This window comes from Megalobrama amblycephala, linkage group LG4, assembly GCF_018812025.1.
Source record: "Megalobrama amblycephala isolate DHTTF-2021 linkage group LG4, ASM1881202v1, whole genome shotgun sequence".
Taxonomy (NCBI): domain Eukaryota; kingdom Metazoa; phylum Chordata; class Actinopteri; order Cypriniformes; family Xenocyprididae; genus Megalobrama; species Megalobrama amblycephala.
The window spans coordinates 35,847,941-35,874,404 of NC_063047.1; the positions used below are offsets into that span (position 1 = coordinate 35,847,941).

Consider the following 26,464-nt stretch of genomic DNA (forward strand, 5'->3'; position numbering starts at 1 on the left):
CTTTACAATCCCATTTGAATATTTCTGAGGATCTTTTTGTGTGGTATGACCTACTTTCTGTAAAGCACAAACTCATGGATAGACACATTGATATTTTCCTGTAAAATGTATTACTACAGTCATCTAGGTCCTCAGGTTGAAAAAAACAACAAAAACAAAACAACAACTGATATTTCTACCACAAAATGTCATTGTTCAAATGAAGTGTGTGGTTCTTCTAAAAAATGAATTGACTTGAATGCTGTGATTTTTCTCTTTGATATCCTTTCATTTACACCCATATTCACTATTCTTCACAAGTGAATTCCTGAACATCAGCCAGTTTAAAAGTTGCATGGAGATCTTTAGATGTGTTTTTAGCCTTTCTTAAATTTGAACAACCTAGGCAGAGCAACAACAGAATGTTCTCCATTTGAACATTGTCTGTGTATTTATACAGGCCAGAGTAATGAATTTTAGTAATGGCACTGTGACCTTTACACACAGAGACTTGTTTCTGATCAGTGCATGATTCATACGAAGGATGTTTCAATTTACAGGTACTATTTAAATTTACAGTGACAAATGGGAATGTATTCAGTAAAAAATCCAATGCTTCAAAATTAATTCAGGAAGGGATATCATTTTAATGAGCTCACCACCTTTTTCTCACATCACAAAATGCCAAAATTACTTTGAATACGTTTAAAATTGCATGTGCAATCTCTGACTCGCACTCTGATTTTATATCAGGTTGCGGGCATATTAAAGGTGCCCTAGAATCAAAAATTGAATTTACCTTGGCATAGTTGAATAACAAGAGTTCAGTACATGGAAAAGACATACATTGAGTTTCAAACTCCATTGCTTCCTCCTTATATAAATCTCATTTGTTTAAAAGACCTCCAAAGAACAGGCGAATCTCAACATAACACCGACTGTTACGTAACAGTCGGGATAATTAATATGTATGACCCCAATATTTGCATATGCCAGCCCATGTTCAAGGCATTACACAAGCCAGTATTAACGTCTGAATCTGTGCACAGCTGAATCATCAGACTAGGTAAGCAAGCAAGGACAATAGTGAAAAATGGAAGATGGAGCAATAATAACTGACATGATCCATGATAACATGATATTTTTAGTGATATTTGTAAATTGTCTTTCTAAATGTTTCGTTAGCATGTTGCTAATGTACTGTTAAATGTGATTAAAATTACCATCGTTTCACGGAGACAAGAGAGCCGTCGCTATTTTCATTTTTAAACACTTGCAGTCTGTATAATTCATAAACACAACTTAATGTAATGTTAGCTTTAGCCACGGAGCACTATCAAACTCATTCAGAATCAAATGTAAACATCCAAATAAATACTATACTTACATGATCCGAAGCATGCATGCAGCATGCATGACGAACATTTTGTAAAGATTAATTTGAGGGATATATTAGCTGTGTGAACTTTGTTTATGCACTGTTTTATAGTCGAGAGCTCGGGGGGGCAGGGAGCGCCAGATTTAAAGGGGTCACAGCCTGAATCGGTGCATAGTTAATAATGTCCCAAAATAGGCAGTTAAAAAAATTAATAAAAAAAAAAACTATGGGGTATTTTGAGCTGAAACTTCACAGATACATTCAGGGGACACCTTAGACTTATATTACATCTTGTGAAAGAACTTTCTAGGGCACCTTTAAGAAAATAATAATCACTATTAGAATTTGAATTTCTGAAGTACGCATGAAATTGCAGTTACAACAGGAATAAAACTAATGCAAAATTAGTTGTCCTTGAAACGACTCTACAAGCTTGTGGAGTTAGGCTGGTCATGCTCGTTTCGTTTTCAAATGTAATTAAACAGATCCTCGTCTGAGTCATCTCACACAGAGGCCAACTCATAAATCTGCATATTCTTGCATATGCATGAACAAATGCTAAATCCCTGCAAACATAACCAAATGCCTGTAAATATCACTTTGCCATTTCTGAGACTTTTGTCCTATTGTTTTTCATACTCCATTAGATTATACCTAAAGACAATGAGACGAGGTCCACGCTGATGTACAAATACATCATCCATGAAGATTCGGTGCCCCTTAACAACAATAATGTCATTCAAGAGGACACGTATGAGTGGGCACTTAAAAGCTGGTCCCAATGTTCGAAACCTTGTGCTGGAGGTAACGTCCACTTAGTGTGATCTCTCAACTTATTTAGATTACTCAAATATATTTCCTGGTGCTACTCTGTCTCTTTTGACAATCATTTTGACATTTGGTAATTTGCACTTTGGATATTTCCTTTTTTTTTTTTAAGCATTAGAGACACAAATCCTATGGTTGTTTTGTTGTCAGAACCATTAGAAATGTTAAACTATTATCAAACATAAAATTAACATAATTTTTTAAAAAAGTAGCTTTTAATTACATAAAATGTCTGATATGAGATCCTCTTTAAAATGGAGATTTTGGTCTGTCACACATCAGAAGGCTTGACCTTCTTGACTGTATCCATTAATTAAAACTAGTGTCATACAACATCATAATTTTGACAGCATATGAGTTTATAATTCATTAAAAAATACTATTAATCATTAGTATATTCATTTTTAATAAACTAATAATTGTGACATCCAAGAAACAACATCATGGTTTATTGGTTTATTGAGGTGTATGAGAGATTTTGTTCTGTTCACTTCATTACACATCATGTTTCTCTCCGTTCTTTCATTTTATTTACTCTTCAGGCTTCCAATACACCAAATATGGGTGTCGTAAAAAAGGTGACAACAAAATGGTGCACAGAGGCTATTGTGACATCAACAAGAAACCCAAACCTATTCGCAGAATGTGTAACTTACAGGACTGTACGCAACCACAGTAAGTTGAATTTAAACATTTTTTAACCCCACTCACAATAACTGTTGTCCTTTTATCTCCAGTGACAGATAGAATGGCTTGTCATGGAACAGTATGTGATTTTTATCTTTTATAACTCAACCTGAACATCACTAAATAATGTATAAGCACTTCACCAGTCTAGCTTGGGGAGCTCAGAGCTGGGTTTTGATTGCTTTATACTATAGGGAGGTCTTGCTTCATTCATTTCTCTTGTCAGAGACTATGAAGAAATCTCATAGTGTGATTGTGCATGTATGTTTCATGTTTGCCTCAGCCTATAACTTCTACTTGAATGTGTAGCCTTGGTTAATTTTCAACTGATATATGAAGATCTTTCTTTCCTGTTCCATGGAAAACCACAAATAAATCTAGCAGCTTTTGTGTTGTTTTTATCAAGCGTGTGTCCATGACCTGCATTAATGATTAACACAAGGAGTTTAAGAATTATTTAGACCCTTCAGTATAGAATCAGCCTACACATGCCACTGAGTGTACATCATATCCACACAAAGAATATCTTTTTCATTTACATACACAGAGTTGGGTCTACATGCAGTATGTGTATCACAGTATTAGAGGGCAATTCTGAGCATCACAATCCCACTTCCTCTTCGCCTATTGGCATTGACATTTTTTGAGGGCTCTGGTTTGAAGTGTTCTTAAAGAAAAAAAACATTGAAATCTCTCGAGTTGTTAGTGTTCCTTTAAGCAGTTATTCTGCTTTTATTAGCCATAGCTGTGCATTTGTTATGGGCTCACTTAAGTGAAATACCAATTAAGAGAATAAATCAGTGTCCATATAAAAGCAGCAATGACAGCAATTGCTCTGCAACTTCTTCTGTTAATATCCTTTTCACGACTGACCCAGCTCTTTATTATTAATTTTACTTCATGAAAATGTTTTTATGAGGCTTAATAGACTGTAAATGGAAATGGACATTTAAACCATTACAAGTGTATTACACTCTGAAAAAACGGTGGGGTTGAATGTAATCCAATTTGGGTTGTTTTTGCAACCCACTGATGGGTCAAACATGGACAAACCCAACCATGGGGTATTTTAAGCTTGCATGTTGAGTTGTTCACTTTAATTCAGCATAATGGGTTGATTTATGCTTGTTCATTTATACAGGAATACTAGATTTTTAAACCTATACGTTGTTTGTAACACTACACAACCCATGTGTTTACACAATGCATCCTTTATTTTGGATGAATACAGTTCTAAAAACAGCATATTTTACAGTTTTTCTTCATGTATACCAATATTTGAACATGTTTAAAGGATTCACTGTCACATGAAAATTACCCTATGCTTTACTCACCCTCAAGCCATCCTAGGTGTATATGACTTTCTTCTTTGATTAGGATGGATGGATGTGGATGGAGACACTTTCTTCCGCTCATACTCAATGCTTACTGCCATTACAAAGCTCGGATGCATCAGGATATTTATTAATATTTCTCAGATTGTGCTGATGAGGAAGAAGAAAGTCATATACACCTAGGATGGCTTGAGGGTGAGTAAAGCTTGTGGTAATTTTCATTTGAAAGTGAACTAATCCTTTAACAAACATTTAGAAGACATTTATAATTGAAAGATAACATTTATTCAAGTGTAATCCACCATATTCTGTTATTCCTTTTTCACCAAAATGGATGTAACGGATGGGACGGGACAACGGAGTTGGAGATCCACGTGCAGGCTTTATTAATATGATTGTAGTCGTATAGGCAGAGGTCAAACACCAGCAAACAGATACAACAGGACAAGGCAAAAGAGTAATCCAAAACACAGGCTATGGTCAAGGTAGGCAGCAAATGATCATCAAACAAAGAATCAGTGCAGGGTCAAAAACACAGGCAAGGCAAGGCAAGGAACAAGGAACGAAAGGTCGAAAACAAGGCTAAACAATACTCAGCCATGTGTGTGTGTGTTTGAGTGCAGCTTACTAAGTGTCACTGATGGGAAACAGGTGTGAGTGTGTGATTGGTTCCTTGATGGGGAATTGTGGGAAATGGAGTCCATATGATGACAATAGAACACAGACCCCCCTCAAAGGAGTGGCTTCCAGACATTCCTAAACAGTCCAGGAGGGAGGTGGAGCGGAGGCGGAGCAGGAGGTGGGATGGAGGGCCAGGTCCATGGAGAGGAAGATGGCCTGGAAACTGAAGCAGGGCAGACAACCAGGGCAAAGAAGGCAGGGCAGATGGCCAGGGTGAAAGAGGCCGGACAGACGGCCAGGGCGACAGGCTTGAAGTAGAGGTCTTCACGGGTCCAAAAATTCATACCCGAACCCGAAGAGACCCGTAAATGTGCTACACGGAACCGACCCGGCCCGACTATTATTTTGAAAGTTGGACCCGAACCCGTGCAGAACCGAGAAATGCCATAAATGTACTACCCGGACCCGTCTAAGCTGGACCCGAACCCGACCGGCACATAGTTATTCCTCTCTTGCCGATTGAAATGCTTAATCCACTCATTATTCCAGCTTTAAAAGTTCACTTGCTGTCACGATGACAAATGCGACTTTGCAGTTTTGCATTATTTCGTTGTATCTCGAGACTCGAGTCAACTCACATAATAAAATAACTTTGACTGTTTGCCCTTTTGAACTATAATAACGATTGCTTGTTCAGTGACATGGCCGCTGACGTTAGCATTACTCATTTCTGTGCTTTCTGAGCCGAGTCTGACCAAAACTTTAGATATAACAAGACGGCATAATGTTATTATAAAAACAGGAGAAAGAAAGTGCGCTCGCATGAGACATGCGCGTTAGCTGGAGCAACCTGAAACAAGCTTTAAGCGTCACAGAAAACATTTGTGTGATAGTTCATATTTTGTTAATGATTTGAAATAGGCTATGTTATTTAAATGCGAATGTGCAAGGCTACAAGCAGTTCTTGAGATTTGAAGTTTGTTTGCATTACTGTTGCACACGATAGGAATAGTAAAACTCGATGATCGCCGTTCGCTTGCATTAACTCCGCCCGCTCTGCTTCTGATGGCTGGGGTCACTCGTGTTTTTTCACCTTATTTCCCAGCTCATACTTTTCAAGTTACAAAACACGCACAGCGCTGACTGACTCCCAACACGGCCGGGTGATCTCCGAATCAAATCGGCTCGGGTATACACACAATGTTAATCAGACCCGGGAACCGAAGTAATAGATTAGGACCCGACCCGGACCCGGCTGACCATTTAAAATATAGTCCCGAACCCGTACGGGTCTCGGGTCTTCTTTGTAGACCTCTAGCTTGAAGATCCCCACGGTGGCGCAGACGACGACCACAGCAGTGCAAATAAGCTTGAAGATCCCCACGGTGGAGCGGAGGACCACCACAGCGGTGTAGACTGACTTGTAGACCTCCACTGTGGTGTAGACGACCAACACAGCAGTGCCGATGGGCTTGAAGAACCCCACGGTGGAGCAGACGACCGCCACTGCAGCTCAGACGGGCTTGGAGACCCCCACGGCGGAACAGACGACCACCAAAGCAGCTCAGATGGGCTTGGAGATCTCCATGGGGGACTAGAAGACGCCCAGGGCAGATCTGGTAACACCCGGAACTGTGCTTCATGTTGCAGTTTGATCAAGTGAAACTGCAACATGAAGCACAGAGAGGTTAGTTTTGGCCACTAGGGCCGTAAGTTCAGGAATTCAGGAATGCCCTCCAAGGCTCTGAGCAGAACATCCTCTCTGGTTGTCTTGGTCATGTTGAGGCAGACAAGAAACTCAGGGAGGACCTCCATGGTCGTGTCAAGGCAGACGGGAAACTCAGGAACGACCTCCGTGGTCATGTCAAGGCAGATGGGAAACTCAGAGATGACCTCTGTGGTCGTATCCAGGCATACAGGAAGTCCATAGCCCATGAGGCTGGGTTCTGCCGCGGCAAACTCTGGAGTGGACTCACGGACTGAGGTGGACTCTGGACTGGACTCATAGGTTGAAGCAGGCTCAGGGGTGATCCCATGGGCTGGATCAGGCTCTGGAGCGGATTCATGGACTGGAACAGTCTCTGGAGAGGATTCATTGGCTGGATTCGATGTGTGTGCAGCCCACATACACCAAATGGCTGTGGCCATAATGGCCAGCGCTGCAATCTCTTAGGGCTCAGGCATGGCAGCCATCTTGGCTGAGGGCTCTGGAATGGTGTGAATAGTCTGTGGCTGGGCAGGCAGGACGTGAACAGTCTGTGGCATAGAAGACACTGACCTGACTGGCATGGAGTGAACCGGACACGCTGGTGACCAAGATTGGCCAAGCTCCGTGGCCATCAGAGTTGTTTTGGTTAAATCACTTTGTTTTAAAAAAAGATGGGGAAAGTTAATGTTTTGTGTTGGTTTTGATGTCACAGAATGGTGAATGCATGACTCATGAATAGTACATAATTTAGCTTATAAACAAATTATTATTTTTTTTTTTACTGTTTTAATAAATAGTGATATTGATACAACATTATATCACTCATCATTACATATACAAACAAAGGAAAACTGCTCAATAATCGGAGATGCGCCCTCTAATGTATGTACAGTACATCTGTCATGAGCTATTATCTGAAGTGTTTGGGAAAATCACTTCAAAATCCACTTGTAGTGATGGAATAAAATGGATGTAGCCACCTGCTTACAGATGACTGAGCGTTATAAATCAACTCTGATATTGTAAGACTGCAAGATACTCTAAATGAAAGAACTCATTCACTAATAATTGTGTGGATTATTCGTATTTATATACACAGGAGAACTCAAAAAAACAATTCTGCTTAACATGAATGCACATGAATTTGTTTTAAAGCTTGTTCTAAGGTTAATGAATTTGGAGTAATCTAAATGAGCGACTGCATGCTAGAGTTAAGTCATTTGGGTCACACTTTAGATTAGGGTCCAATTCTCACTATTAATTATTAACTACAACTTTTGCTTCAGTAAACTCCTAATTATGCTGCTTATTAATAGTTAGTAAGGTAGTTGTGAAGTTTAGGTATTGGGTAGGATTAGGAATGTAGAATATGGCCATGCAGAATAAGGCAATAATATGTGCTTTATAAGAACTAATAAACAGCCAACATCCTAGTAATATGTATGATAATAAGCTATAGTTAATAATGAGAATTAGACCCTAAACTAAAGTGTAACTGTAATTTGCATTACAAAATACCCAAACCATGTCCATACATATGGGCCTTCCACACGTCCTTTCCCTTTGTTATTATCAGTAAACATGACGCTGTCTAAAGACAAATGCAATAAACACCTTTTATACAGACCCAGATTACAGACCTCTAATTAGCCAGTTGTACATAAGCATGTCTGCTTCATCATGCAGAGGAAGCTATAACGTACCTTTTCTTTTAATCATCAGTTCCTTTGATAAACTAGCAACAGTGTGAATAGTACTATAGAGCTCCACAGAGTAAAGAGACTTTTTTAATGAGATTATAATTTGAGCCCCTTACTTATGATAATTGTTCACTCTCCCACGTCACTTTGTACATTTCATGCTGAGAGGAAAGCCACATAATTGTAGTTCAGCCTTAGACTTTCCCAAAGATTATCCTCCTAATGTGGCACAGGAAAGAATATTTGAAATTGAATGCAGTTAGCATAAATGAGGTCCTTAAATATGCACTAAAGACAAATTTTTTGGGGTAAAAATGGTAAAAAATTACAAATGTTGAAATGTTAATGTGTGAATGTTAAACTACTGGAGCTGCTGCAGAATCATTTTATTTTCCACAAGCTGAACTATTGCTGGAGATTTAGCTGTTGTGATGCCTCCCTACTTCGATTCTGATATTTCCTCTGTGTGCCCATCAGCCACCAGGGCTCCTCCTCCCTCACATCTGCAGAGGATGAGATTGTGCCTGCAGTTCTTCTTGCATTTCCCTTTTCCCATTCCCTTTGCATTCTCTTGTCCTATTTTCTTTCATTTTTTTTTTTTATCTCCCTCATTCTCGAAGCTGTCTCTGTAGGTGGTGGCCATTTCAGTTTCTTCTGCTTCCTTTGCTGACCTACTACTAGGCTGTTTTTGCAGTAAAATCTGTGTAATATAATTAAATATGGTAAAATGTGTAAAAAGGCAACTAAGAATACCCATCTTGTATTGCTAAAAGCATTAATTAAAATAACTGAAATATATAATAAACATGCACGATGTGGGGAATATACAGTGGTCAAAAATTTGAATCTTCCCATCCATTAAAGGGATAGTACACTCAAAAACAAATCCTTCTTTATTTGATCACCATAATGTCATTCCAAACCTGAATGGATGGGAATCAATGGCTCAAGCTCCATCTTTGACATCCGTGGTCACCATTCTCTTCGATTATTCCGAAAAGCAGCTTGGAACTTATACACACTGTATATATATCCCCTCTGTATATATACTGTATATACTGTATATATATCCCCTTCAGTAAAAGTTTTAAGCACTCCTTTCCAATTGTACTAGAGGTAAAGTACAAAAGTACTTGATTTTTAATGTACTTAAGTATAAAAAGTACAGATGAATGTTTGTTTTGTGATTTTCATATACATATATACTTTTACCTTAATTTTATATTAGATATTTTCTATAATCCTACTGCTCAAAATACCTGGTGGAGGGAGAATTGCTGGGTCTGAAATCAATATGAATTATTATGAATTGTCAAGTGGCCAGCACTAGTCAGTAAGGAAGATTAGTTGATGCAGATACATAATAGGCTATGTGATATGTGTTGACAAACAATAAAAGCAGATGTCACATAGGGCTAAATCATGCATAACATTTGTATAAATGCTATGCAAACGTACTGGTTTTATATCATGCAAGTGCGTTATTTTAATGTTATGTTGTGATGTTTTTTTACTTAAAATCTACATTGTTGAGATGGTGAAATGGACATGGAGATTTAGTTCACAAACAACAGACAGTTGTGACCTAAAGATGAGTTTTATTTACTATAATCAATCCTAAAATTCGGCATTTGTAACTTTTGCGCCATTAGTCGCACATACAATTAAGCTTCTTGGCTTATTTTGAGCCAGACTTGTAAATTCAGTTAACTAGAGACTCACTTTGAACCAATCATTGAATCAGTGAATTGTTGACTCGAGAACAACTGCAATCGGTTCAGTCCAATTCATAAAAGAATCATTCTGTACGATTTGCGAACCGGTTTAACAGGTTCATTGAAAAGAATCAACCATGAATCGGACACTGCTGTTGTGTCTTGGAGCACATGACAATTTATTCAGTTCAGTAAAAAATACCAAATTAGGCCTATGCTTTGGAATGTAGTCAAGTAAAAGTAAAAATTTCTCACAATAAAAATACTCCAGTAAAGTACAGATTGGCCTCCTTGAAAAATGTATTTAAGAAAATAAGACAATACTTTATTACTGTCCACCATTGAGTGGGTCTAAAGTAGTCTTTTACTGATAATATGGCATCTATCATTCACTAAAAAAATGAATTAAAGGGATAGTTCACCCAAAAAGGAAAATTCTGGCATCATTTTCATAATTTACATCCTTATATCATTTCAAACCTGTATGACTTTCTTCTGTGAAACAAGATATAATGTTGGAAACCAAACAGTTTTGGTGACCATTGACTTCCATTATGTGAACAACAAAAAAGTACAGTATATCTGCTTATATATTCCACAGAAGAATGAAAGTAAGAGATTTAGAACAACATGAGGGTGAGTAAATGATGACAGAATTATAATTTTTGGGTGAACTCTCCCTTTAAATGTTCTGACTTAGTTATTTGTTGTTAACCAGTCTTTAATACATAGTCAAGAGTTGACCGTGTGTCATTTTACTTGTGTTCTGCCCTGGATATATTCTCAATGACTGTATGATTGGTTTTGAGCTTTATAAAGTATCTTCAGATACATCCAACTTTTAGTTCATCAGTCCGAGCATTTACATTCTCTGATCACATTCTGATTGCTAAATAGTCCATCTGATTCATTTTATCCAGCAGACCTTTGTTAGCAGGTCTGTCTTGGGATAAGGATTAATGAGTGGAAGCTCCTTCTGTTTAAGGAGGAAATGTGTTGTGCAGTTTTATAGTCCTGAAATAGTGGGACAGACTTGTGAATGATAATAGGCAGATAAGGATAATTGAAAATGGTTGAGAGATTTCTCAGAATGATTAACATTTTAATGTAGTCAGTATTTGAGCTTGAAGGGCCACCCCTAAACCTAACCCTGATCATAACCATCAGTGGGCATAAATAGATCATATGAAAATGTTCCAGTGAGATCATACAAATTCATACGAATTATGGCCACCAATTCACCAAAACGTAAAATAGTTACACATTGGCCTGAAAGTGTGTTGATTTCTTCACAAGTTGATTTATGAATTTAATTTATAAAAAAAAGTATAGACATTAAACTGATTATAGATGATCTCTGTAAAGGTAATGTCAGGGTTATGTCAATGTCTGTTTAGTTTCATCATGTGTTATCATGGGTTTAGTTTTCCCTGCTCCCGTTTACCCTGTGTTCTGTGGTCATCTGATTAATCCCGACTTGTTTCTGTTCTCGTTAATGAACTCTTCCTGTGTATTTAAGCCCTTAGTTTCTTTAGTTCTTTGTCCGGTATTGTCTGCTCAATTGTTGGTCTGTGGGCATATGCACATGGATGTCTATGCCCAGACCAAATCTCATATCTCAGTAATGTCCATTTATCCGCATGTTTAGTTTGATGTCACACATCACCATTTCAGGGTCCAAACAATCTATCAGATCCCAAAAGCAAATAACAAACACTGCTAAAATATGCTTGTGGTGTACTATAGTACATCTGAAAAATCATGATCCTAACCTTTATCACCATACCGAAATCTCAGTAGGCCAAACAGTGATTCATCTTTCCTGAATTGTTAATAATTGGTGTCCAGGACGGCGTGAGTCTAGACTGTAGTGTACACTGAGTTTTTAAAAGCTTAGCTCAGAGGTGTGCTATGAATGAACAGTGCTGATAAATAGCTGTTGAGTATTCTCACTGTGAATGGAGGCCTGGATCCAGAAACAGCATTCAGTACGTCACGACAACTGGATTGAACCATATTTCATTTGTCGTCTGACAGATGGATCACAGAGGAGTGGGAACATTGTACTAAAACCTGTGGGAGCTTGGGATACCAAATCCGCACTGTGCGCTGTGTCCAGTTCCTTCACGAGGGCACGAACCGCTCCATCCACAGCAAATACTGCAGTGGAGAAAACCCTGAGATCAGAAGGCCATGTAACAGAATACCCTGCCCTGCCCAATGGAGGACTGGGGCCTGGTCAGAGGTATGTTTTTCTCAGGTCACATAATGTTTGGTTGCTATCATTACAAAGGTGCTATAGTTGTCAAGGTTTTTGAAAGTAGCATTTTGGGAAAGTGAGAAGAATGGTTGAAATATATTTTGCAAAGCTTGGCAGAAAGAAATACTTTCTGCAAGCAGTTTTCGGTATAATTGGGCTTGAAATCAGTGCGATATCAGTCTCATTTGAAGAATGTGTTTTTGTTTTTTTGGAAAGTCAAGAAACGTCTGGAGGAAAACAAAACAAATTAAGATTTAGAAGATATTTCCTTTTAGTTTGAAATTTTTACCTTGAGGTTAGAATTGTTTTCCTTCACTGATTGTGTCCAAGTGAGAGCTGACATTTCCATAAATTTTATCAATAATGATTTTAAAAGTCAACCAGAGAGATTTTTTTTTTCATAACAGTGACCTTATTACCCAGCTGTGTCAGAAAGCTAAAATCCAGACTTTGAGTGTTTAAATTGCCAAGTAGTCTTTAGATGATTTAAATTTGTATACAGACATATCGAGCTTGAGCTAATACACTGTCAATAGGTGTAATCTTCTAGTGAACCAGCCTATGTGGTATTGATTTTGACCTGAAGCAAAAGGATTAACACCAAGATGTGTCAATAAAAACTGGACATAAAAGCAACATGCTGCACGATGAAGGCAATCCTTTCATGTAAAGTTTACTTTTTTTTGTCCTAACCAGTTGTGACTGCAACAAGCATCAGGACATGAACCCTGCATAGTCACTCTTCGTATCCCCACCTACTTTGAAATCTCATTGGTCTAAAGTTTGCTCATCATAACTGTATGTTAAACATCAAATATTTTCTGTTTGGCTGTGATTCAACTGAATTTTTCACACTGCACTTAGCCTTGGGTTATTGTTGTTCTAAACGCTGCTTTTAACCCAGACAAAGAGAACGTTTCACACTTGTAACTTAGAAGCAGGTTTGGAATCACTTTTGTGGTGTGAAAAGTTGCATTGTTAGAATGTTACGACTAGATGCTTAGCAACCAACAGACAATTGCCTGCCTCATTTTCAGGTGCTTTGGCCAGAAATGCTGTGTGCTGTTTTTAAATAGGATTTAAATAGTAGTTTGAGTGTTTGAGGGGGAAAATGCCAAATGGGGATAGAAAATGCAACAATTGGAGTAAAGAAGAAACCATTTCATTTTCACCTATAAAGTCTGAAAAGTACAATCAGGATAGTACAGTCTGCAATATGTAACATGAGGATGTGCAATGCATGTTTATGTAAACATATTGCTTGCACATTCATCCAATCAGTAACACTGACACCACGGATATGGAAATAAGAATGTTAACCCAGGGTTTAGGAATGTACAGTGTGAAACATCATCTTATGAATGGCCAGGATTAATTGTTAACCCCAGGAAAATTATGAGCAGTGTGAAACGTGAAGAAAGATAACATAGGATTCCGTTTTCCCAGGGTTTAGAATGACCCAGGGTTAACTATTTCTAAGTGTGAAAAGAACACATGTTTAGAACACAGTTTTAGATGTTTGAAACCATATTCATTTCTCTGTGGTTCCCATCACCCTCTTTCTTATCTCTCAGTGCTCAGTGTCCTGTGGGGAGGGTGTGGCACGACGCCTGGTCACATGTCGCCTTGGGGATCAATGCACTGGCGAGAAGCCTGAGTCGCACAAAGTCTGCAGGCCAGGATCCTGTCACGGTAAGATGACATAGACACACCATTACAAATTCTGCGTCCCAAAGCAGGGAATTGGTTTCAACAGGAAATACGTCAGCACAGGACAAACGTCTGCACTCATCAAGCGATTTTATGGGATCTTGAATGGCTAAACTGTTCATGTTGTTCTTTCAACAAAAGAAAGCCTATTGAAAGAGAACGGAAAGTGTTGCACAATGCACAAACTCATCTGCATTGATGACATTATTCATGGTGCCCTTAACCACAGTGAATTTCCCAGAATGCTTTTGTGGTCTATGAACTTCTCAACTGCTCACTGGAGAAGCTTGTTTACCCCATCTCAGTTGTCTGTTGAGAGCTTTTATTTAGAAACGCAAATTATGCGTGAGAAAGCTATTAATTAGGTCACATAATGCCTACAAGCATGAACCAAACATGAGCTTTTGGCAACATTTTTAATTGTTAAATAAAAATACCTATACCTTTTTTACACCCCATGAGTTTTAAATTGCACATTACCCTTGTTTTTTTTTCATCATGTTTGACTGTGGTGATATGCACTGCCTACAGCACAAAAACAGTTTCTTAACAAATATAAAGGCCTGACTTTGTTCAAGAGAACTCTATCGCTGCTCTCAAGAAGTTGCTTCCAATCTTTTATGAGTAACACTCAGCTGGTCAGCATTTTTGTTAGAACACAGTGTGCCTTGAGTACAGTGATAAGAGTGCAAAATCTAAAATGAATCTCAGCAGATATCCGTGTGAATAGCACTTTCTTTATGTGTCTGCTTGCATGACAGCACCCCCTAATTCCTGTTCAATGGCTTAAGCTTCACCTGTATGGCATCCAACTCAGTGGAAGGTTAACAAAACACCTACCCTTTACAACTGACACTTGCGGCACACTGTTTAACTTTTCATCTGTGTATAAAGTGGGACTCCTTAGGGAGCTGGAGGCATTTTGCTTCTTTTCATCTGTAAAACATAGCCAGTTGGTGGTTTACCTAGTGACAAACAGTCCATAATCCAACTTCAAAAACTGGAATGGCTCTTTTATGACTTATAATAATTGAAAGACCTCATGGCTTTTTTACTGAGGACCTCTGCATTTTTTGTGCGCTATAACTTTTGTATTGAATAGGACAGTGAAAGGAGAGAGGAACAATAAGGTAAAGCTGAGAGGATCAGAAAATTAGATTAGAGTCATCCACACATAAGCGTCACTATACAATGCATCAGACTTGCCACATCACCGACAGACCCTCTGAGTTTAATATTGGCTCCAGAATTACATTATCTATATTTACATAGCTAATTATCAACACTAAATGGATAGTTCACGCCCCAAAAAATGAACATTCTGGCATCATTTACTCACTCGTATGTCGTCCAAACCTGTATGACTTTCTTTCTTCTGTGGAACACATTTGAAGACAATTTAATACAATGCAACAAATGAGGACTTTTTAAGTTTCAAAAAAGATACCAAAGCACCATTTTGTGAGCGATTGTTAAGATTCAGTCTGAAAATCATATACTCAACTACTGTATGGTTTAAGAAGATTTTATACAATAAGTGAATAAGTGGTATGGACTTTTGTGTATATTTTTAGTATTCAATTTTTCATTTTAGACCTTGACAGCCCCAGTATCCTCTTATTAATTGTGACATGTTGAATTTAAGTGAGAATACAATCTCAGCAGCTGTTTATGAGTGCTATTCATTCATAGCATAGTTTTAAAAAATATTACACTAGTCTCTAGCCTCATGACATCCCAGACACCAATATTTTAACAATTGAGAAAAGATGAATCGCTGTCTGGCCACCTGAGATTTTGGTGGAGATAAAGGTTAGGATTGTGATTTTTCGGTTGTAAAACAGCATACTGGGATTGTACAGATGTACAGTGTCAGACATGACAAAAATTATAACCAGAAACTGGATGGGAACACAAAACAACAGGCATAAAGTCATACTGATTTGTCATACTGATGTGAAACACAAAAGATAGAAAGTCATACTGATTTGGAATAACTTGAAGGTGCACGAGTAAATCATGACAAAATTTTGGGTTAACTGTTGGGTGTACTCCCAGTGTGGTCAAAACTATCACTTGGGTGAAATATCAATCATAATTGTGTATGGGCAGTTTTTTTTACTGTACTGTATGTAAAGAGACATAGATCCTACTGTATTTGGTAATATTGATGATATAAAGACACTGACTTTTAAAAAAAAGCTGAAATATGAAAATCTTTTGTGAGTTTTATTCGGCACTGAATACTGAATAAAAGTCTTCTGCTTCCCTGACAGATGAGCCATGCGGAGGAGACAAGTCCATATTCTGTCAGATGGAGGTTCTGGCTCGTTATTGCTCGATACCAGGTTACAACAAGCTCTGCTGTGAATCCTGCAGTAAGCGAAGTGGCACTTTTGCTCCTCTTCTGCACGAAGCAGCTGAGACGGAGGAGGAACTTCGCTTCGGTTCAGCCTCTCAACTTCTGGAGACACTCTCAGCCTCAGCCGTTAATGGAACTCTGAAAGGCCCTCAGCAGCATCAGCGGGGATCCTCGTCACAAGGCCAATTTGCCAAGCAGACCGCCACTCCCCCGCCTCGCAAACCCAATACCGAGAACAGCAAGACTCAAAAGCGGCTCAAACCTGGCGTGAGAAATCTACCTGCAATGACGATCCATAGCTCGTGGAATGAGGACGCCGCTAAAGATGCACCATGGCAGCTGGAAAGTTCCCAAGAGACTCAGTGGCCAACGGCATTATCCGAGGTGGAGAGATGAAGGCTAGTTTGTGTCTTTTTTCCTCTGGAGTCTCTCTCTTCTTTGTTTGTTGTAGATATAGATCTTTAACATTCATCGTTCCCTTCAGATCATCCTCAAGATATTTAAAAACAAGAGAGGGAAAAGTGCTGGTTCACTTTCAAATGTTCTCAATTCCCCCACCAGCAGTATTTGTTTTTAGAACACACTTGTCAATCACACACTGTTGTGAAGGGGAATGTGCCAAAGACATTCTTATGATGATCCTTTCAGCATCCTGGTCTATGGAGGTTTGGTTCATATACGTGAAGAGACTCCGGTGGTACTCGTGAGGAAACGCTTGTAGTTGTATCAAACTTCACGATCTTTACAGTTTTATTTTTAACAGCTCCAAACTTGTTTGACCAATTAATATTTATGAACATTCCTGTAAATACTGTATATGGAAAATGTCAGTATTATTTTTTTCAAACTTACAAGCTGAGGATTTTTAAAATAAGAGATTCAGGACCATTATCGGTGCATTTTTATATTAACACGTTAATAATATGTTAGGAAATGTGCTTTCAGCCACGAGTTAATCACTGAAGAATTAGTATTCCAAAACGGTGTGAGCCAAAGGAAAAACATCAGTGAAATACCATTAAAAGTGCAATGAAATCTCTACTTTTGGTTACAAAAGCATTTCCGTCACTCGTGAATCAGCCTCTCAGCAAGTCATCGATTAAATAAATTCTCGTAGACTTTGTTTTCCTCCAAAAGAATTTTTCCCGTAAAATGTTTACCTGTGATGTTGAGGCTTCTCTTTGACACTTGCCTCTTAGATTTCTCCTATTTTGTCTTATGAATTCACCTTTTCAGACAGAAAAATTGAGTGACAAAATTGAGTGTGAACGTCATTAAGCAGCTAGCTTCATCATAATGTAGGAGACCCATCATATATATTGTGAATTGGATGTTTCAGGTGGGATTTTGAAGGAGTAAAGCTGGACTTTCTGGAGATCTTATACTGCACAAGATATCTCTTGTCTGAGGAAGAGGAAAGCTATTTATTTTTTATAATCGAGGGTGATATCTCAACCACAATGCATCTGACTGCAATACCAAGGGGACCAGTTAATCTATCAGTGGAGTTCAGCTGTTCATAACCGTACACACACTCTCACCTGTGTGCTACTGTAAAGCTATTGTATATACCATTGAGAACTTTAGAGTATTTATTGAGATTCAAAGTTCAACATCATTTCTTAAGTGTTACTTCATTATCTGTTACTTCAGAACAAAAGCACAAGCTCCCATTGAGTAGTAAGAGTCGCTCACAAAAGTAAATAGAAACAAAAGTAGACATACGAATAGCCTTGTTGTTGTTGTTTTAACTGCCGTTTTAGATACAATAAGACATGCTCAGCTTTTGAGATGTTATAAGGGAAAGCTGTTTCTCGGCCATTTTAGAATAGAAATATTGTAGAGAAAATCCTAAACAAAGCTGTCATTTACGGCGATTCATTGTCCATCACCCAATCCTACACGAAACTGTTTTTACAGTTAATTCGTAGCTTTACCTAAAACAAGACTTGATCCTCTAGAATAGACAACTTCATTCAACCGATGAAAGCTGAGGTGAACGTTGTGTGCGTCACAAAAAAAAAACTTGTTCACTTTCTGCTAACAAAGAATTTGTTACTAATAAAATCAACTAGCTTTCAGAAACACAAAAGAATGTGAATAGTAGATGTTAAATTGACAATCCCTAAGCCACAGACAGACACCCAATACAAAAGGATAAAGCATATCCTCACAATTCCATGTCCATTTAAGTATTAATTGTTGTTCTGGCTTACAAAGACACTTTCAGTTGCTTGCAGTCATTTCTTTTTGTTTTAATTTGTACTTTTGCTAGTTGTAATGGGAGTGTACACTACTGAGGCTGTTTTTTGTAATGGGGAGCACATAGCAATAAAGAAAGTAATAAACACCGCACTGTCTCTTAAGAGTACTTTTTAGGTTTGCCCTGTTGTTTGATTAAATGTGAACTCACATTTTCCCCTTTCCTGTGAAAATAGCAACAGCTAATTCAACATGTAATGAATCCTACTAAATGTATTATGTAAATCCTTATATCAAATGTATGTAGGGATATGTGTGCTAGAGCACTGAGGCTTTAAACAGAAAAGAAAATTAAATAGACTGAAAATGCTCTTTATTGAAATTTCCTTTTTTCTGTCACAATGGATGTCTATACAGACTTCTCTATGGAAGTCAATTATTTTACTGAGGCAAAAATGTTATTGCAACATTAAATTGCTTGAGAGCACTACCCTGGTGTTGCACATGGTGTTCATATAAAAGTATAACCTTGGTTACCCATTCATTTTCCAGCTCCACATACCTTCAGGCTCAAAATTGCTATATTGTGGCAGGCTTTCATTTCTTAAGATCCATTCAGAATTATGAGCAAAAATTATATGTATATTATACATTCAATGTTGCATGTTTTTACAAGCTATTCAGCCTAGAACACCATTTTTAGAAGATTCTGGTACATACTCTTGCCTAGTTGGGGACACTTAATATTCAACAATTTTACTGATCTGACTGCACTGCACTGCAGCCTTGGTGAGCATTTTAATGCTCAAAAACGTTAAAAAATTGTAATGTTTTCAAACTTTTTACAGGGCTGTCAAGCAATTATACATTTTACTCTAATTACATGATGTGCCAATTAATTCACTGAAATAATGGCAAATTAATTGCACACTGAATTTGGCTGAGAAATTACCTCCAGAAGATAATTTAAAGTCATTATTGTGTTAAATGAAAAAAAGCATCAAATTGACAAAAAGTAGCTTTAAATGTTTTATTTGATTCAATATAGAATATAGGCCAGTCATTTTTGACTGTGAACACCACAAGTGTGACTTTGTGCCAGAATTCCTGGTTAAACATTAAAACACACTAGTGTGATCACCAGTGCAATTATTATTATTTTTTTTTTTTCATATTTTATATATAAAAAAATATCCACAAATAATGCTTTTTTCACTCAAAAACTGAGGTATGTAAGCTCAGATAAATAAGGCCTATGATCGATCAGTTCCAAAAATAAACACAAAACCTGTTGAAAGAAATCAAGCTGACAAAACGATTGAATCCAATATGTGAAGTGATGTCTAGCACTCATTGAAGTATAAGCGCGAGACATCGCTTCCGTTGTCAGAGCGCAATCAGACCTTACTAACCGAGTGCTGAACGCAGTTGGACATAGTGGTGTTTTAGAGGTAAAAAATGATATAAATACTGTTCGGTTTCTCGCATAAACCTAGCGTTTTGTGTCTTAGGACATCAATGTGTCGTCACGAGCTGCAGGGTTTAATTTGGATTTGTCTAAGCAAGTTTTATTTACTCTTATAAAAGAAGTTCCCATTGACCCACATTACATGGCTGACAGACTGCAACGGTTGGAGTTAAAAATTATCATTTGTGTTCTACTGAAGAAACAAAGTCACCTACATCTTGGATGTCCTGGGGGTAATCAGATAAACCTCAAACTATCCCTTAAGGTTGAACAACTGCAGTCACGTCGATGGTTTTAATGATGTCTTTAGTACCTTTCTGGGCTGGATTTCCCGATAACGTTGTCTCTTAGCGTGCTACGAAGACCCTAAAGGTAGACCTTAAGTGAAGATATGCCGTTTCTAGGTGTGTTCCCGAACTATACCTTAGGAGGTTGCTTAAGGTATATCTTCTTAAGTGTGACGTTACCAGGTGCTGTCCATGGCGGCGGTGCTGAATTGGTTTATATCGATGGCTCGAGAATCGATAATTCACTCTATACAGGGGCTGCTTCACTGCATTATGTGAGAAAGCGGTGGTCTTTATGAAAGAAGCACTTCAGAAAGTAGAAATTGCATTTATCAGGACTCATGGGATGTTATAAAAGTAATTCGAATTGCAAACTAAATCTATACTGTAATTATATTCTGGGGGCGCTGAGCCCTCATCAGCCTGACTTTAAGGCAACAGTTATTTTAGAACAAAGTTTTAATTCCTTGGAGACGTGTCATGCAGCTGACAGACATGTAGGTATCGCGTTTATATCGTTTTTTGTTTTTTCGTTTTTTTATATTCATTTTTTATTCAAAATATTCACAAACTTGTTCATTATAATGAATTTATGATATATTCCGATTGTAAAATATGTGGAAGTGAATGTGTTTTGTCGCGCGATAAGTTTGCACGGCAATTCAGAGCTGTCGGATTTACGAAATCTTCCCCGAAATACATAAAAGTATTTAAGTAACTGGTAGAACAATAGTGTAAACTTTATTGTTTCATACACAGTGTGTATCTGATATGAATAAAACACTTCGTCAAATTATATAATTGAAAGGGTTATTGTTATTAAAGTAAGTACACAGATCACCCAGTTAGATAACACTGCTTTATGTCAAAATCAAACTTGAAATGGACTGAAAGCATGATGACTGCAGGGTTTTTTAGTCCAATCAGCTTGGTGAAATTAAAAATACAATTCGTGTCTGTGACAGATGGTGTTTACGGGCATGACTGATTAACCAAAATAACCTAAGTTGACTATTAAAAAGAAAAACATCAATACACAAATAAAATATATTGTTTAAATTATTATTGCCTTTAGTTATTATTTTGGAATGAATGTAGAAATGCTTAAAACACTAACTTGATAAGATTGACTTGGTTTTGATAAATAGAACATTTATTACAATACATAATGTAAAATTACAAAATAGAATTGTATTTGGTTTCATTTTTCTTTTTTGATGTAAAGTATATTTAATAAGGAAGATGTGTCAACGTTAAGAGTAGTGCACATGAATATACATTGATTCATACATAAATAAAAAATGTGCCTCCTTATTTTAGAACACCACTGCATGCCACTGCTTAAGATATAATTTAAGAACGACATAGAGTTAAGACGGTTTCTGGAAATCCAGCCCTGGACTTTGAAAGTGTTGATTATATTGCTGTCTATGGACGAGTCCTTGGACATACCTTTGGATGTCCTTAGAAATACCTCTTGGATTTCATCAAAAATAACTTAATTTGTTTTCTGAAGATGAACAAAGGTCTTACGGGTGTGGAACGACATGAGGGTGAATAATTAATGACAGAATTTTCATTTTTGGGTGAACCAAACCCTTTAACAATCTCAGCATTTCGTGGCCTAATATCTCTATAATGTGAATAATGTCCATTGTACATATAAGCTTCATGGCAGGGGTTCTGTCTACTGTATGAATCTGGTTGTATACACAAGCACACACTATATATAAGTCTATATGAATTTATTTGTTAACCTGTCTACTGCAGCAAGACATTATTAACCTTGTTACCTGCAAATATAGCTGAGCTCAGATAGGAGAAAATTGGCAAGGCGAGATTTGTCTCACCCAAAATGAAAACCTAACAGCACCATGTTTTATCTTTAGCCCTATATCCAATATCCTGCTGAGCTCTGAGAACACATACTGATGTTTTATCAAATATGGTTACATGATATCTTGCTAGAAGTGTTTTAGCCTAGCCGTGAGACATACTTTTCATTGATTTTCTATTATTCACCACAACGTCCTGCACAAAGGCTGTTGATTCAAAACAATCTTGAAATTACTGTCTAGAAACACCTGTTGTATTGGACTGATTTCTGCAAAGCCTCATCTCAGGGAACCACATCAACGTTTGTATTATGTCCATAATGACGGGTGTTTACAGTCTGAACATGACTGATTAGAACCACTAATATTTGTTTAAAATGTTCGTCATTTGAATTTGGGGCCAAAGTTAGAGCTGACAAACACTATGGTGGGCTTCTCTGATACCACTGCAAGGTCCAGTACAACATTTTTGCTGTCAAATCGGGTCATTTGTCTCCTTGTCTCTATATAATACAGGTCTGAGTGATTTAAAAAGGAAGAAATTTAAGTTTAACTGGAATATTGCATAACCACCTTTTGTCTCATGTTCTACAGTAATAAAGTATGTAGAGAGGATTCTTACACAATAAACTGGTAAACACAAGTCTGTCCATGTACTGATGGGTATATTTAGCGCATCCTAGTTTCTTCACTGACCGAGACCTGTATTGAACACTGTTGTGCTCTCTGCTGTACTTTATTCAATGGCGGTTTCTCGGCAAGGGCGAGAGAATGCTGAGTGGAGTGCCTGCGGTTGAGAGATAAGCCTGGACACTTGTGCAACTTTTTCCTACTACACACCTTTGTATTATTGCACAGAAGAATCCTTTTTTTCTTATTTAAATCAGGGGTGTCAAACTCATTTTTATGTCGCAGACTGGATTTCACTAAATGTCACCTTATGGGACGAGAGTCCATGCAAAATACACACTCTTCTGGAACTACTAAAGTCCAACTTGTTAAACTGTATGCAGCTTCCATAACTACTACTGAGATAAAAGAAACAATATTTTACTAATTCCATTCACCAAAGGCCTTTGGATTACATATACATGTAAAACTGGAAATATTAATTAACCAAAAGAATATCACTCATTCTTCCTTTCCATAATTTATGCTTTGAAAATGAATGTTAACACACAAAGTCCTAGAAGACAAACTGCACAGCTCATTTTAAATACAGGCCTACAACTCCAACTCTGACAGCACTAAATCAATATGACAGTAATATATAATACAATAATCATTAGAAACTGGGAAACAAATGTGAAATTCAATTATTACCCCAATCATTTTCCTTGTCTGCCCACGTTGTCAATATTGCCATGAGTAACTTGCACATCAATCTCTTTTAACCTAATTTTAATCTTGAATTTTAAACCGCTTCTTTTTATTATTTTGAAATACTGTGGAATCCCAGTGCTACAGGCAAACAGAAAAAAAAAAAAAAAAAAATCTTTAACTGAGTTAAATGAGAAACATAAGAAGCAAAAAGACATGATGTGACACTAAATCAAGTCCAATATATTAGTGTAACTAATACACTCAAAAGTTATGAGAATAACTGAGAATCCCTCTCTGTAACATTTCACTCCCAGTCCCTTGATTCAGGGAGTAATGTATAAGAAGTACCACAGAAGTAAAAGTGAATTGCACACAATGAGGCAGAGATCCTAGTTAGATCTTGAATATATTATCCATTTTAAAACATTTCCTGCAATGTTTTCTCAATTAATTTAGCTCTTTTGAAAAAAGTCTTTTTAGATCTGAATGGCCATCCATTAAACATCCTCAGACACTCAAATTCAGAAGGCTCTGCTCTGTTGCGTCTGTCCCATTCACCACATCAGACTCCTGCTGACTGTGTCTCAAGTGTCTCCTGCTTCAACACCCACAGTCTGCTGAATTAATGAAATGCAATACAACAAAGCTATCAGGCAAGGACTGCTGATGTTCTGCCCAGCATTTCTTGGATTTTAGTGCCTTTATTGGATGGGATAGAATGGCCATTATTCAGGCTCATCGGCAGACTGAGAGTAGAGGGGAAAAAACAAAAATAAATCAGTGTCAAGAAACGAAATGAAAGTTGTCCTCTAATTTTACATACTTTTTTGAGTGCATTTTACAGCACTGAAAATTATACCAAAACATACAAAAGACTATACAAGACCTAAAAGCCTGTTGAATTGTGTGTGCTTGCTTCTTTGTGTTGTATACTGTATGTGCAAAATTCAACTTGAAGAAAGATCTTATTGGTGCTCCAAAGGCCCTGGATATCAAACAGACTATCCTCTGGTGGTAAAAAGACTACACAGTGATACCTTTAATGGTGTTGTAATATGCTTGAAGAAAACGAGATGAAAGGCTCTGCTGGATTGCGTGCTCCTATTTACCTTTGAACCACGAAAAGAGCCACAAACGTCCTTCAAAACATCGTAATTACTGATGATTGTGAATAATCAGCCATTTCTCGTTGCCAGACATATTTTCCCAGTGGGATTTCATTTGCTTGCATATTGTCAGTCATAAGTAATCTGAATATGAAACTCCAAACCAAAAAATAAATAAATAATAATAAAATCAAAATAAAAACTAACATTTTCTGAGAGGATTGATGAACCATGGATTAACAAAGGGGTCTCTTTAAAACATCCAACTATAATATAAAGTTGTGATGTGAAAGGTGTTTTTGTGCTTTCCCAGGCTCTCATGCCACATATGTAGACTACATTAGATGACACATGTACATACTGAATTTGCTTTTTTGTTTTCTGCTCTTCTCCACTTTAGCACTTCCCCAATCACTGCACACTGACTCACTTAGGGCTCATTTACATCTTATGTGTTTTGGCCATTCACCTACAGTACACAACAAAAGCCTTATGGGGGCCTGAAAACTCTGTGTGAACAGTGATTGTTTTGAAAATGTTATCATCATTGTCATATAAACGTAATCTTATTTACCAAGTTGAACTTAGTGACTCAGTATTAGGTCCACAGACATTATATTTGTGTGGTGTACTGTGTTCTTTTCCCTGTGTTTCTCTTTTTCTTCTGTTTCTTCTCTCATTCATTCTCTCTGGCAAGTAGCTGATTGCCCCCAGCTGTGCCTGCTTACCAACCAGGAGTGAGGCAGAGGAGAAACTCACCCAGAACGTTAGAAACTTTCCCAGAGAGCTCATCAAAATTGTGTGTTCTTGTGGTTAAGTTTGACTTTGTTTGCATTGCTCTATACTCTGAGCTAATGTTGATTCGATTACTGTCTGTCACAATCCTCATTCACTCACCAAGTCACCACAGAACTCCATTTCCAAGCATCCCTTCTGGTCCCCACCTGTACTCAGTCAGCCATCATCACACCTACCACTGATTATCACCTTATCAGACACACATATAAGCAGTCCCTCTTCAGTTCACCGTTGTCTGGTCTTGTTGTTCATGCCTGAACCACTTACATGACTGTTCCCTTTCATGGGAACATCGACGCTGCGTTGAACGCTTTGGGATCTCTGCGTGATTACGTCTCGAGGCACTTCTGAAATCGAACCAATAGGGTGACGGGACGTCAGAGCGGGTGACGTCACGGACCAGGAAACTGTAAAGCACTCCTGAGAACAAAGAACGCCAGCTTCTGTGTCTTCAGCAAGTGCTCTGTGTTATCGTGTGTCTTATTTGGTGTTGTCTGTCTGAGGACAAGAGTATTTTTCGTACAGCCAAGCATATATATATATATATATATATATATATATATATATATATATATATAGAGAGAGAGAGAGAGAGAGAGAGAGAGAGTTAAGACACGTCATGGCGAGCAAACAACAGTTTGTCAAGTGTGTTCATCTCTGCCCTCGTTTCATCACGGGTGGGGATACACACGAGATGTGCGTTGTTTGTTTAGGAGTGGAGCATGCCCAGGCAGCTCTCGAGGGAGCTGTCTGTGTGCATTGTGAAAAACTTACACTCAGAACACTTCGTTCTTGCCGACCGCTCTTTGATAAAGATAAAGAGGGCGCCGCGGCCAGTGTTCCCCATGGGGCGGGTCCTGCTTCTGCTGAGGCAGAGCGGCGGCTTCACTTGTGGGGTTCACAGATGGATCTGACAGAAGGGTTAGAGATGGGCCCAGCCTTATCTCTGCCCTCACCTGTCAGACCCAGTGTCTCTCTGGTGGTGGAAGCACGTGCTGCGGTTTCTTACCCCCGGAGAGAGACACTGGCGCTTCATCTTTCCAATTCTGAGGAGGTGGATGTGGTGAGCGTCGAGGCTGGAGATGAGGACTTGCCATCCTCTTCTCCAGCTTATGAGGAGCTGCTAGAGGTTGGAAAATTACATACAAAGACATGAAGCGTGG

At 38.0% G+C, this 26,464-nt stretch overlaps 1 protein-coding gene across 2 annotated transcripts in view; it reads left to right on the forward strand.

Moving 5' to 3' along the window:
• Positions 1-18,635, forward strand: part of adamts3 (ADAM metallopeptidase with thrombospondin type 1 motif, 3) — a 114,141-nt gene extending 95,506 nt beyond the window's left edge. For both annotated transcript variants that reach the window (XM_048189091.1, XM_048189092.1), the window contains 5 exons: positions 2,005-2,161; positions 2,728-2,860; positions 11,988-12,195; positions 13,785-13,902; positions 16,197-18,635. In XM_048189091.1, the coding sequence (XP_048045048.1) occupies positions 2,005-2,161; positions 2,728-2,860; positions 11,988-12,195; positions 13,785-13,902; positions 16,197-16,678 (1,098 nt within the window). In that variant the 3' untranslated portion in view covers positions 16,679-18,635. The remainder of the gene's footprint in view (positions 1-2,004; positions 2,162-2,727; positions 2,861-11,987; positions 12,196-13,784; positions 13,903-16,196) is intronic.
• Positions 18,636-26,464: the final 7,829 nt, after the last annotated feature.